General features: G+C 46.7%; 1 protein-coding gene across 5 annotated transcripts in view; it reads left to right on the top strand.

Moving 5' to 3' along the window:
• The window catches only part of PSTPIP1 (proline-serine-threonine phosphatase interacting protein 1), a 49,347-nt gene extending 43,067 nt beyond the window's left edge, over positions 1-6,280 (top strand). For all 5 annotated transcript variants that reach the window (XM_039732557.1, XM_039732574.1, XM_039732595.1 and 2 more), the window contains 3 exons: positions 1,379-1,449; positions 2,652-2,749; positions 4,281-6,280. In XM_039732557.1, the coding sequence (XP_039588491.1) occupies positions 1,379-1,449; positions 2,652-2,749; positions 4,281-4,412 (301 nt within the window). In that variant the 3' untranslated portion in view covers positions 4,413-6,280. The remainder of the gene's footprint in view (positions 1-1,378; positions 1,450-2,651; positions 2,750-4,280) is intronic.
• Positions 6,281-14,013: the final 7,733 nt, after the last annotated feature.

Genomic DNA, 14,013 nt, shown 5'->3' with positions numbered 1-14,013 from the left:
AGCCGCGGCCGTGCTGGGCACAAAGCGCCGCGGCAAGGGCTCTGCTCCTCCCGTGCAGCACGAGGTGTCCGTGGGTGCACGGGAGAAGTGAAGGTGTTGAAAGGGAGTGAGAGCAATCGTGCCGTGCTCAGGCACTCCTTCCCTCCTTCCCGCTGGGCCAGGGCACGGAGCACCAAACAAGTTCGCTCCAGGGAGGGTGAGGGTGAACGCGGCTGGGAGCAGGGGCTGGGAGAGCCTTCCTTTGGGGCCGTGCCTCCGTGCTTGCTGAGCAGAGCAAAGAGCTGCTCTCGCACCAAAGGGGGAAACACAGGCTGGAAAAACTGGGATGGTCACAGAGGCAATTTTCCTAATTTTTGCTAGTAATGTTAAAACATGGATTCAGTTATAACAGCAGAAGAGCGTGGTGCCTCTGTTGGTTTAAATATTTTATACTAAAATGGCAAATTCTCAGTGGGGAGGGCATCACAGTTAAAGCAGAGAGATTTAAAATTTAACAAGCCCTATGACATGGCAAAGACAAGGAGCAGGCAGTGATCTCCCCTTTGGAACGTGGTCCAGGCTGGCCAGGGAGCTGCTCAGGGTTGTACACAATGCTTTGTTTTTCAGTTGGAAACTGGATCTTCCCGAATAATGAATTCAGTGCTGCATCCTGTGCAGTTACATAAGACAATTGTACTGCCATTCAGAGCACCACTGTGAGCAGCATGGGCAGGGAGCCTGGAGAGACTCAGCCTGAGTCTTTCAGGAACTCTTGAGAGAGGATATCCATGTTCCAGAAAAACTGAATGTTCACTAGCTGAGAAATCAGACCCTTTAAATATGCCTCAAGCATGCAATGCTATTTCTATCTCTGCTTGAGAATCCTAACCCATTTTCTCACTTTACTTAGTCTTCAGTACCCAGCTGTGATACAGGAAATAACTAGGGATAGATTAAAATAAAAACTCAAACTCACAGCTTTTAGAAAGGCTTGTTACACAAGCTCTGTATTTTAAATTGTATCAGGGTTTTCCTTAAACACAAAGAGATATTAATCTCTTATAAGCAACTCTTGTAAGCAATTTTCATCATTTCAACATTGTGGATTAATTGGAGTGTCACGCCATGAGCCTTTGGGTCTACAAAAAAATATTATCTGCTGCATTTCATGCACAATTTAGTGAAGGCTGATGGTTCAATAGTCTGCTGCATTTTTAAAAATACATTTTTAAAGGATGGTAAATATATCTACAGCATAAAAGAAAATAGAAGGCCATGGGAAGAGATGACATCTCCTCTGAAGCAGATGGAGGGAAGGCTGAGTCAGAGCTGAGATGAAGGAATGCTCATACCCAGGCCTGTTCACTCACTTTGGTTTTGGCTTCTCTTGGTTCTGCAGATTCTCTGGACTGCTGCATGGGAGCAGCAAAAACAACACGGAAACAGCCACTCCTTCAGCCCCTCCTCTGGGTATGCTCTGCAGGAAATCAGTGCACCAGATGTGTTTGGTTCAGATCGTGTTGCTAAACCAGGCTTTGACATGGAGCAGAAATGTACAGCAGATATTCACATGTTGGCAGGCAAGAGTAGTCTGGAAATTAATTTTGCTTGGATGTGTATTAACAAATTTCCCAGTTTTAAGTGCCAAATAATCCACAGAGTCTTCAAAACCTCCATCTAGGCAGGGGGGGCATGTACATTCAGAGCAGCAGTCTGACATAGATATTAGTTTTCTCCTTGTGTAGCATAACTACCACTAAAAAGCCCCACAGAATACATAAAATTTTTAACACACCGGGCACCTGGCTTATGAATACAAATATCCATCTCACCTCACAGTTATATTGTTATCTTGTAATCCTTATAACTAGGAATTTATCAGATGATATTTAAAACACAGAATTTTGACTATGTAAAAGGTAACAGTTTATTACATTTTTATTTATTTGATAGTAAACAAAAGTATTTTAACTGTAGTTCTTACCAAAAGAAAAGTTGTTTTCAAACAGCTTTAAAATCAACTGCCTCTGTCAGCCCTGCCTGCTTGGGCACCCAGAAACACAGCCCAGACTCTCTTGCTGCATTTGGTGCTCAGCAGGGGAAGCCCCCAGGCCGATGCTGGGAAGAAATGAGAAGTTTCCCTACTTACAACAAGCTGTATCAAAACAAAACATCAGCAAAAAAAAAATTATGTCCATGACAAATAGCTGTGTGAGAACCATATAAACAATTGGAAAATATCTGGTGACCCCTTGGCACAGTATTTTCCATTTTTCTCAAGGGGAAAAGTCCTATGTAAGCCAGGGAACTGCTGGAATTTTATACCCCCAGTAGCAATTTGTTAATCCATTTTAACCAGTGTTTCCCTCCTTGGATGACTTGGATTGTGTTTTACCAGGGGGAACATTTTTCCCAACCTGAGGCTGAAGCTGGTTTCTGACCTCCCACAGAGTTCAGTGGGTGTATTGTCATCCCATCAGTGGGGGACAGTTTTTGTGCAAGATTTACCTACAGCTCACAGCAGCTTTTCTATACGTGTGCATCTCCAGGCAGAGGGAGAACAGAAAGCCTTGTATTTGTGAACTCTTGCATATGATCCCACGCCTTTATAAGCAACTGAACTCTTTGTTTCTGTGCTGGGTGTTTCTCCTTATTTCCCCGTCCCCTTGCAGAGAGAACAGAAGGAGTCTATGCATCCATTCTGGTAAATGAAAAAGCTGAGATCACGTCATCACAGGACTACAGAGTACTTTATGACTACACAGCCCAGGTAAAAAAACGCTTCAAAGTAAACACTTCAGAGAGTCACAGTTAAAACAAGTGATGCTGACTGAAACATCCTGAAAGTGTAAATTCTGTGAAGGAGATGTTACTGTCATCTTACAGCCAGGGGCATGAACTGTCCTGCTCCAGTTTAGCACTGGTTCTCCATGCTGGAGAGGACAGAATCCCATAAAAGACATTCTTTCCCTGTACTTCCATGTTGCAGGCTGCAGAATCCCAGTGGATGTGGTTCATCTGCCAACAAAAGGCTGTTAAAGAGAACCTAGATCCTGAACTGGGATATTGAACTCTCCCTGGCTCCAGTCCTAGCCAGGCAGAATACCATTAGTAAGAGGTTGTGAATGGACTGGTTATAAATATTTGCTAATTCTGATGGACTCCAGAACCTGGACTCCAACCCCACTTGCTTTACATGTCAATTTAAAGGTTCCTTTTGTTAGTTTTAGATCAGCAAAAGAAGCAGCATTCAGGAGGTTTTATGTCTCAGTGTAGAGAGAGCCTCACACCAAGGGACCTGCCACCAACAGCCAACATTGAAGAAATGTGACAGTAACAAAATGGATAAATGCCAGATAAATTATGAAAACAGAGAAAAGGCTCAAAAGGGGCACTATCCTTTAGGTACAGCAGTATTCCAATACCTTTTATTCAACATTGGGGTTTTTTTCTTCATTTTAAACTTTCTTTTATTATTTACATGAAATTTCGTGCAAGCACAGTTGAAAGCATCTCATTGTTAATGGCAGCTCCCCTAAGGAGAATACTGGATCACCTCATTACTCCAGGAGTCCCTTAAAACTGTGCCTCACAGGGATATTCCCTGCTGAGAAAAGAGCCTGTTACTGCCTTTAGTATATTGTATATTGAGGCCTGTCCTTTTTTGAGTCCGTTCTTACCTACTCAGGTGCATTAAATTCAGTTTTAGCTGACACCTCAAACATCTCTGGAAGCCTCCCTTATGCTGTTTTCTATTTACTACACTGTGGGCAGCAAAGTGGTTTCCTATGGAAAACAGGACAGCACCACTGAACACTGATGGCTGCCTGGGAGCTTGGGGATTATTTGCAACTGCTGCACTTGTCTGGGGATGAAAGTCACTGCTGGCCAAGAGTCACTGTCCCCCACTGGTCACTGCTGTCCCCTGCTAAAAGAGCTGAGAGACCTATTTCAGGCATGGATTAGCAGAGGCACTGTTATCCCCCTTGGGAATTAAGCTGTGCTCTATTTAGCAGCACCTGCAGACTATGCAGGTCATGGTGAGCTGCTTTAGGAGAGTGGTGTTTAACCCCTTCTGGACTTCCCAGTGATAAAACCATCAGGTTGTGCAGGAGGAGGCACCCTGGAGGCATCCTAAAGAAATAGCCAAAACGCTTCATCCCTCCCTGTGTGGTATTTCAGAACCAGAAGGACACTGGCAGACTGTTGATGAGGAGCAGGATTTAAAAAACCCCACCAGACACTTCTTGGGCCCTCCTGCTGTGTCAGGCCATGCCCATCTCTTTCCCTTTTCCTTTCAGAACGTGGATGAGCTGGACATCAGTGAAGGAGACACCGTGGTTGTCATCGCAGAGAACGACGACGGCTGGTGGACGGCGGAGAGGAACGGGCAGCGAGGCTTCGTGCCAGGCTCTTACCTCCAAAAGCTTTGATGAAAGAATCCCCAGTCCTCAGACTTTACAAAGATTCTGTTACTGAAAACAGCACCCAAGGTCTGCTTCAGCTGGCCAAGAGCATCCCAATAATAATGTTTTTTACAACCACCAGTCAGGAAATAACCAACTGACCATGCTTTTCTCTCCCTTGCTCCTGCCTCATCCCATTATTCTCCTGGCCTACACTATCTGAAAAAACTCCTGAGAGATTAGGGCTTGCATGTTTTGGCACAGTCCTACCCTCAGCACACTGTGCTGCCAGCAGCGTTGCAAAGCTTGGTGATCCTGGGAGTAAAATCCAGCCCAGATCTCAGCTGTGCAAAGGGAAAAATCACAGAAGCAAGTGCAGTTGCTGCAGGCTGGAGGACTGTCCCCAGCCAGCCTGGGAGCCACCCTTATGGTCACAACAGCCACGTTCTCTGCCACGGATCCCTTTCTCTCCATGCACAGGCCATGCTGGCATTTTTGACAGAGGATGGTTTATCAGTCATGGATGAAAATACAAAAACAGTGAATGCACCCAGAGAGGAGCACCTGAAGGACCAGGACACATCTCTCATAGGAAATCTTGAGACAGTCCCCATCACAACCATCTCCTAACACAATGAAATCCGTGCTAACCCTGGGCTCTGCTCTGCTCTGGATTCTGGGACAGATGATGTGCCCAAGGCTTGCTTTTGTCTTGCCTGGAAGGTTTCCCTAACGCCTCTCTGGGATTATGAAGTTTAAAAATCCAGCATCACAAACAGCAGCTGAGCCAAGCCTGCAGCAGTGCTGCACTGCCCTGATTGCTCTCCTCTGAGCCCCAGAGAATTGCCAGTTTCCTCTCCCTGCAGTGTCAGCAGAGCAGCCTCCCTTCCACCCGCTCAGCCTCTGCTGCCCAGGCTCCTTCTGCTGCCTGCAGCCTCTGCACCTCTGCCACAGGCACATCCTGGGCTCATTCTGCAACAAAACCTCTTCAGAGATGGTCCACTGTGCAGGTTCAATGCATTTCACAGATTTCAGCTCTATCAGTCTTTCTAGTTTAATATTTAAGAATGTTTCCAACTGTTACTGTACTGTACAAGGGATTGATGAATAGTTTCTGCCATTCTTCCCTTTTTGGCATTTCAAGATAGTTAAAAAAAATTTAAAACCTGGTGATTTAATTTGAGTCAGAGCAAACTGTTTCTGGGGGCAGAATGACTGTTTGCCAAGGTTTCAGGCCTTAAAACTGAATCAAGACAATGAAAATTAATCTTATTGATATCTGAATAATCTTATTGCTATCTGAAAGGCAATGGAGGGACTGTTAGCTCAGACACACAAAAGAAAACAAGAGAAATCGGGACAAAAGAAAAAGGTGTAATGGTCAATGCAATCTTTTCTTAAATGAAACACAGTGAAGAGGCACTTGCAGTGTCTTATTCAATTCTTCCTTCAAGGGTGGAACAGAAGTTCCAGGCCCTTTCCCTTTGGCAGTCCTTGCCACACTCCCCAGCTCCCCCCAGCACATCCACAGCAGGGCTGGAGGGCCCTGAGCCCCTGGCACCAGCACTGGCCAGGCTGGAAGGGAAGGAGAAGCTTCTGTGACACACCTCAAGTGACACAGAGGTGCAGAGTGGGTCCAGCTCAGCCAGGACAGAAGGGGAGGCTGCCTGACAGCCACAGCATCCCTTGTTAGCTACAGCAGGAGAGGAAACCAAAAGCACAAGAGATCCAATGTATTCACTTCTTGAACACTCAGTCTTCCACAAAGAAGAATGTAATGAACCAATAAATAAATAAATAAAAATAGATGGACATTTTGCAGATTATCTTAAATAAACAGAAAAAAACCCCCAAAACCACTGAGATGCACTTTCTCTACTGGTGTGGGACACACAGATTTTGCAGGACTCCTCAATTCCCTGGGGGCCCAACTTCACACAAGGCACTGCAGGGCCTAGTCTGGATTGCCCTGAGACCCAACTGCAGATCATCTTTGCTGCCGTGGACCACATGGTCTACATCACCAACAGACAGCAGGTGGAATGGTGGCTGCTGTTTCTCTCCCATCAAATCATTCCATATTTTTGATGTTAAAGTCAGGAAACCAATTTTCTTTCTACCAATCTCCTCTTCTGTCGGGTAAACACTGTTGAATGGCAAGAGGCTATAGGTATTTCAAACTCTCCCCAGTGTCACAGCATTTGGGTCCCACATGCTAACTCCAGACTGTTCAGGAAATGAAAAAGCAGCAGCAGTGTTTTCTCATGAATCCTCTGCTTCACATTGTCCAGATATGGCTTGGAACTACTTATCAGCCAAATTCTTCAGTTTGCCCTATCTGCATGGCAGCACTTGTCACAAATAGAACAGAGATATCAGGAAATACCCACACCCTAAGAGCATCCACATTTTAGGTGTCATCCATCTACCCGCCCCCATCAGTAGGAAAAGCAGGAAGGTCATTTGTGGTTACTGCCTTAATAACATTGCCCTTATTAACACTTCCTCTCCAGTTTGATAACATTTGGGCAATAAAACTGACACAATTAAGTTATTTTTCAATTATCAGCTAAGGTGGAAGGCTGAAATGGGTCCTTTCCAGTGGCATTCTTATACTAAAGTCAAAACATTGTTTTATTTTACCATTTACTACCAATTAAGGAGAAAAACAGGAAAACCTGTATGAAATAACATTTAACCAATGGCAACCACACGTAATTAGGAAATGTCTGCAAGTACAGGGTGAGGTCCATCTCTGCACAGAACAGATTTCTCATATTAAGAGCCCACAAGCCAGTAGTAACAACACAGCAGTATCAGACTAGAAACAGAGATCCAACAGACCCAGCTCTTGGACAGCCAACACAGCCAGGCCTCCTGCCAAGCTCGGTGATCCATGGAGCCAGCCAGCTTCCAGCATTTCCAACAGCCAGGCAGCTAAGAGGAGCTCAACCTCTTCCCAGCTGGGCATGTAGCAACAGCAGGAGCACAGTGCCTGATCAAGGCTTGAAGAGTTTGCCACCCCCCCAGGACCCCTGCCTTGAGCTCTGTGGTGTGGACAAGCGCAGCACACATCAGCCAGAGTGGTAACAGATCACGGGCATACCCAGGTAACTCTGACCTTGGCTTCCTTCATTGCTGTGGTCTGATGTCACGGTTTGCCTCAGACACCCCGGGTTTCTCCTGAAGTTTCCCTCGCAGGTGTGTCAATCACCTCTCCTTCCCCCACCCCTGCCGGGCACTGGCTGTCAGTCCCGGAATTCCAGAAGGGCTTTGAGTGATTAGGCAGATTCAAGAGATGCCCTCCACCCCGGGGTGCATTGGGCCAGCCAGGTGTCCTTTGTCCCTTGAAACCTCCTCTCCCGTACCTGGTTGGTGGCTCCCTCTCCCTTCCCTCCCCTCTTCCCTGGGTTAAAAGGACGGGCAACCACGCAGCCTGGGCTCTGTTGGAGCTGTTGCTGGATTCAGGGGCCTGTGGGCCAGAATAAAAACTCTGGATGAACACCCTCCATCAGAACTGACTCCTTCACCATCTTCTTAAAGCTTCTCCAGCACAGGGAACCTGAGGAGCGACCCTCCATGGGAGGAAGCTCCATCCCACTACCACCAGAGCTCCAGCATGCCTGGACGTGTCTCCATGTGCCCAAGCTGTCACATCCAGTGTCTCTGGGGTGAAACACCACAGCTGCCACTGCTTAGTTCAGACACAGGGGCCGGGCAAGCCAAGGCACATCCCATCAGCAATATTGGTAAATACCAATACCTCATGTCTCAAGAGCTGAACTCGTGGCCTGAGTCTCCTCTCCAGGTAATCTTCTCCCAGTTGCAGCTCGCACCTCACTATTACTGAATGCAGTTGAAGTGGAAGCACGTGGATCCAAGAGGAGACCACTTCAGCCAAGCACCAGGTGCTGGGTGTCTGACAGGAGCCTGGGGGGCACTGAGGAACACCCAGCTCAGCACTGGTGGGTAACTCACACTCCGTGGTACCACAGAAGCTCCTGGCAGTATCACTGTGCCATGGCTCAACTGAGCAGCACGGGGGAACTCTACATCCCTGCTACCCAAACACGGTGTGAAAAGATGAAAAGTCACTGTTCACCTCCAGTGTGGAGTGGCAACAACTCCGCATGGGACAGGACAAACTGGAGAGGCCTGAACAGCAGCCTAGGCTGCTCAGCACCATCTCTTGTCCCTGGCTTTCTTGTCTCCAGCTCGCAGGGCTGGGGCACTGGACACAAGAGCAGTCACCAGCCACATGAATAGCAGTACTTCCCATGTCCTACACAGGAACTGCACTCAGAGCTAGTGAGCAAGACAGGAAACAAAGCTGTGATGCTGAGTCTTATCTGCCTTCAGGAAAATAAATGCTGGCTAAGGGCTGATGTGCTGGGTTTTGCAGGGGAAGAATACTTGTGCGGAGAATGAGATTCTGGAAGAGGAATTAGTGTCCTGGTTATTAACGAAATGCCAACACCACGTTCACTTAGAGAGCAAAGAATACTCCAACTGTTAGCCATCATCTATTCTTTGTTGGCAATTATCTAAATTCGGCAGCCAGCTTACATTTTGCTCAGAGCCACAGTTACCTCAGATTTGTGCACTCCTGGATCCTGCACAGTGCAAATCTGATCTGTTTCAAGAAGAGCTGGATAATATTCTTCCATGAAATTAGCCAGTTCCATGTGGTACAGTGCTCAACTTGTCCTTCGACCAGCTGCTAGAGGACGGCTGACACCTGATCTGGGACAAAGCTGCAGGGGCACCATTAAGAGCACATTTGCAGCCTGTCACTGCTGGGTGACATGTGGCTGCAGCCATTCCGTTCCTCACACTGGCCCAAAAGGCAAATGTACTGTGTTCTTCTATTCTGACTGAAAGCACAGACTAAATCTTGCTTTTAGATAGAAAACTCTAACAGAAATCACCGTGACCTCCCAGCAAAATCGGCAGAAATCAGAGCTGACATACCTGAAATTTCTAAGGAGAAAGTATCATCCAAAACCGCCAGGCAAACAACTCTGAGCACAGCTTCCAGTTTATAACCAGGATTCCACATATCCTGAGGACTGAGTGTACAAAACCAGCTGGGGGGCAGAGGTGAAATGGGAACAAATACCCTAAGAGGATGTTTGAAGGCAGGAGGAATTTTACTTACCGGATCTAAATGAGCCATTGTTAACCAGATTTGGAAGATTAAACCAACATGCGTATCCCAGCTTTGCTGCCCTTACCAGAATTCAAGCGAACACCAAATCAAGGCAGCCATAAAGAGAAGTAACCAGTGTGTGAATGGGTACAATGCTGAAGGAGCTACAGCTGCAAAAGTGGTGATTTGAAATTCTCTCTGACTGAAATGCAGGCATTTGCCGCAGCCTCTGTCTCAGGGTAAATGGACACAGGACAGCCCAAGACATTCCATCTTAACTTGAATGAATTTTCCTGCGTGTCGGATTACACACTTGGATTGTTCAAGCAGCCCAGGCTAAACCCTTGAATAAATCGATGGCTTCGGAAGCAAAGGTGTGACTCTGGAGAAGTCGCACCTCACCCCTCAACTTCCCCATTCATCATGGGGAGCTTGTAATCCACTCTGAGGCTGAGCTGAAAATCCTTCCGCAACACTCAGCATTTTGGTGATTGTTCAATCTCAGACCCAGCCTAAACAAGCAAGCACTGGGTGATGGTCGGATCAATATTTGCAATGGAAAATGTCATACAAAAGGACAAATTATATTGTGTACCCCGTGCTCGTTTTGTAACAGGACTGGCTGGCTCTGAGGAAGGGGCTACAGACAGAACACTGACTCAGTGCAGGGAGCCTCTGGGGGAGTTCAGTGCATTCCCTTCCACTCTGCAAGGACACAAACGCTCAACAGCTGCATCTAAAGAAGGATTGTTCTGAATTTTTAAGCCGAAAACAGTCCATGGAGGAACTTCTTGGGAAAGTGGTGAACTTTAACCTCGCCAGGCTAAGAAGGCTAACGTAAGAGTGAATGGGAAAGCTTTCAATGCACTGATAGACGTGAGAAGTGCTTTGTCTTTAGAGAAAGGCTGCACAGCCCTTCTTGTGTCTGAGCCCTGGCTGAGGAAGGGAGACTTAAGCGACAGTGACTTTGTTCCGCTAAGTGGCAGCTAAAGGTTTCACCAGGTCACTGCTCAATTCAGCAGCCATGGGAGGATGCAAAACCAAGGAGGGAGCGAAGGCAACTGGAGAAATGCATCCTCCCTGCTCTGCAGGGTCCTGTGCCAGCTTTTATAAGCACAGCACTTATCAGCACAAGTTCTAAATTTAACTTGTGTTTCCTCAGGGTCTGTAACGTATCCTCAGTGCACTTTTCAATGCTGAAGGTGTTAATGTACAGGGGGAAACAAAGCTATCAGGGTAAACGCTGGATTTAAGCTTTCAAAATGGACGTTGCACTCAAAGGGCAAAAGCACTTAACAGAGTGCAAGGCTACAGCTCCAAGCATGCTTCCCAAGGATGGGGCATTCTCTGAGCTCTGGAAGTACGAGTGCCTAGTTCTACAGCGTGTACTGGGAATTCAGTCCTGCCTGTTGCCTGTGAGGTGCTTGGTAAAGGCTGGCACAGGATTCAATGCCCCCTTTGCCACAGCTGCTATATCCCTCTCCTACTCTCAGCTGAGAATGTATGAACACCACCCCTGCACACACCTCATGTGCTGGCAGATTTGTTCAATGCAATTCAGTGGCAGACTCATTCAGACAAGAGCAGATTTTGCTGCTTCCTTTGTTCAGCTGGGAGAAAAACTTCACAACTCCATCTCAGAAGTGGTTTTCTAGAGCAGACTGCTTGTGCATGCAAGGCATCCTAGATACTGTCAAACCCCACAACTGCCGGTGGTTTGCTTAAATGTTTTATTTACATGAGGGAAGTGCATTCCAGTTGTCAGTCACAGCCTAACCTAGCAAAGGTCTGACAGACAGCTATCCTGGAAAATGCCTAGATTATACTGTGAAATGGGGCAGGAGCCCATTTGGTTAAAAGAGCTGGTACCTGAAGCACCACACATCCAAATGAAGGCAAAGCTGTCTATTTTCTGGAGTGCCACTAGGAACAACTCCATGGTCCCATGCTGCTGTGGCTCACGTTACCCCAGGCAACCCAGTCTGCAGGCTTCCCTTGACAAAGAAAGAAGCTTCAACTCAAAAGCTCTGACATACCTTTGGCATTCAGGGTCAAGAGAAGGAGGTGAGGGAAAATACGTGGTTCAGTGCATATCACCAGAAAGAAGTGCTTCTTTGCTCGCTCCGGAAGGATCACCAAGTCTCAGGTCCCCAGACAGGAGCTCTGATAGTCTCTCACTTGTGCAAGTTTAAATTCATGTCCACACTTAATCTACAAACTCTGCCCTGCTTTTAAATGCTGAATAAACTTCGTGTTCATCTGCAGTGTAAATACCCCACACAGAACAACGGAACTGCTGTCCTGGAGTCCAGACACTGAAAGAAGCAACATCTGTTGCCAGGCACAGATCCAGCAGGGATTACTGCAGCCACAGCAAGGACTAAATCAAAGGCATGTGCCTGGACTAAATATGTATTGTGAGCACAAAACCTTTACAGTGAAGGCAATTGCCAGACTGAAGAAATAAAGGAGCGGGTGGACAAATCTAATATTTGCCTCTGCCACCCTGGGCAGCTGCCAGGACATTAAACATGTCCAGGGTGCAGCACATGGCCATGGAGCAGCTGTGCTTCCCCAGCACCTCCTTCTCCACCTAGCAACAAGTGTCCTGCAATTTAGCATTATTTTAAACACCAAACCTTGTGTAAAGGAAGGAAATACACCTTGCTACAGGACTATCTTGTAGGCCTTTTGCAGATAATCCTTTCATGTGGCAGTAGAAGGGCAAGGTTTACACCTACTGCTGTGTAGGGCACAGGCAAACCATGACTGCTCCACCAAAATCAGATCATATGCAGACTTTCAACAGAGCAGCAGCAACAGAATTCTGCTACCTGCCAATGAGTTTGCTCTCTCCTAATCAGTCCCAAAACTGAGATGGATAAATAGCAAACTCAATTATCACAACAGACATGAGAGACCCATGCTGAAGCAGCCCAGGAATAGGAGACTGATCTGCAGGACAGTGGGAAACAGGCTAACACTGCCAGCACCTTACCCTCCCACAGCCAGGCATGGCCTACAGCAGCCAGTTATGTTGCCACTTCATAGAGCATTGCATCCCATCAGCAGTTTGGCAGAGGAGGCTCTGTGCTCACACCAGTTCAGATGTGGCACAGATGGAAGTCTGCTCCGTGCCTTTCAGCAACAGCAAAGCCTACATCATGGTTTAAAAGAGGCTGCCCCCAAGAGAGCTTTCCAACTGCTCAATGCAGCTCCAGGGGAATGGATCAGCTATGAGAGACCCAAAGAAGTAAAACTGAGTTTATTATGGGTAGCAAGGACAGCTGCCCCAGTCAGTAGAGGTGGCACCCAAGAGCAAAGACTGCAAGGGGCAGGGTAGAGGCTCAGGTGGCATTCTCCAAGCACTGCAGTCACCCCAGAGCATGCTGCTGCTGCTGGACACAGCACACAGAACACCAAAGATCCACTGCACCTGCAGACTTGTCATGCATTCCAGAGGGATTTGGCTCAGGCCCAAAATTAAGTCAGTTACAAGATCCACTAACTGTACTCTGAAGGCTATCACTGATATTATTATCACAAGGACTTAGCTCAAATCTCATCTGAAACTGTAGTACTGAAGAATCTCATGAGCTGTCCTCTTCTGGCTATCAAGGCAGAAACTTCTTTTTTCACTAACTTTGTTAAATTGAGCTTGTTAGACCACTTTTCCTCTGTTTATTAAGGCAAATGGAGAGGATCATGCCTTACTAGACCACAGTCTGAATGCAACCCTCCAATTCTCATAAGCCTCCTATTAGGGTGCTGAAAAGTAGTAAAGCACAGGGCTTGCACTGCAATGTACTTGAGTCACAGCAGTGAGAACAACAAAACCCAATTAAAAAAACCCTGAAGGCAATTCTAATTTCCTGTGTTAAACCCCGCTGGATCAGGTAAGGTTTAGTGCTGCAGCAGAGCTCCATGCAGCACACAGAGATTCACTCAGTCTGAATAATTTCCTGAGCAGTCTGCACTGAGCCCTCTCAGACTCCTCAGCTACAAGATAGCCAAGAAGAAATTCATACAGGAACTTAAAAGATCAGACAGAGGAATCAAGGAAATAAAAGAGCTATAATGAAACTAAATCAGCCCTTGTCCCCTAAAATGCACTGCAGTTAAAAGTTCAGTTGGGCTTTGTCTAGACTATAAAAAAAGTTGTAAAATATTGAGTAGTTTCCACATTCCAGACAAATATTCTGCTTTTTAAAGAGGAAACAGACTTCCTTCATTTACGTGCAAGTACTGTCAAGTCATCTGTACTTCAAATCCATGTCTTCCAGCAAGATTAACAAGCACTGCTATCTCCCCCAAGCTATCCTCACTTCCAAGGGCATATGCAGGCCCATGACTGTGGAGTTTCTGCCTTGCAGCTGCTAAGAGCTGACCACCTTCTTAAGCATCCTTAGCCTTATTTTGTGCAACACAGGTCTGTCATACAACCTCCACACTGATTTTTACAAGCCAGGGTCATCTCAA

The sequence above is a fragment of the Passer montanus genome, unplaced genomic scaffold, assembly GCF_014805655.1.
Source record: "Passer montanus isolate IOZ18808 unplaced genomic scaffold, ASM1480565v1 scaffold111, whole genome shotgun sequence".
In the NCBI taxonomy this organism is placed as follows: Eukaryota; Metazoa; Chordata; class Aves; order Passeriformes; family Passeridae; genus Passer; species Passer montanus.
The sequence above is the reverse complement of the archived record's forward strand: the minus strand, read 5'-3'. Positions and strand labels throughout refer to the sequence as shown.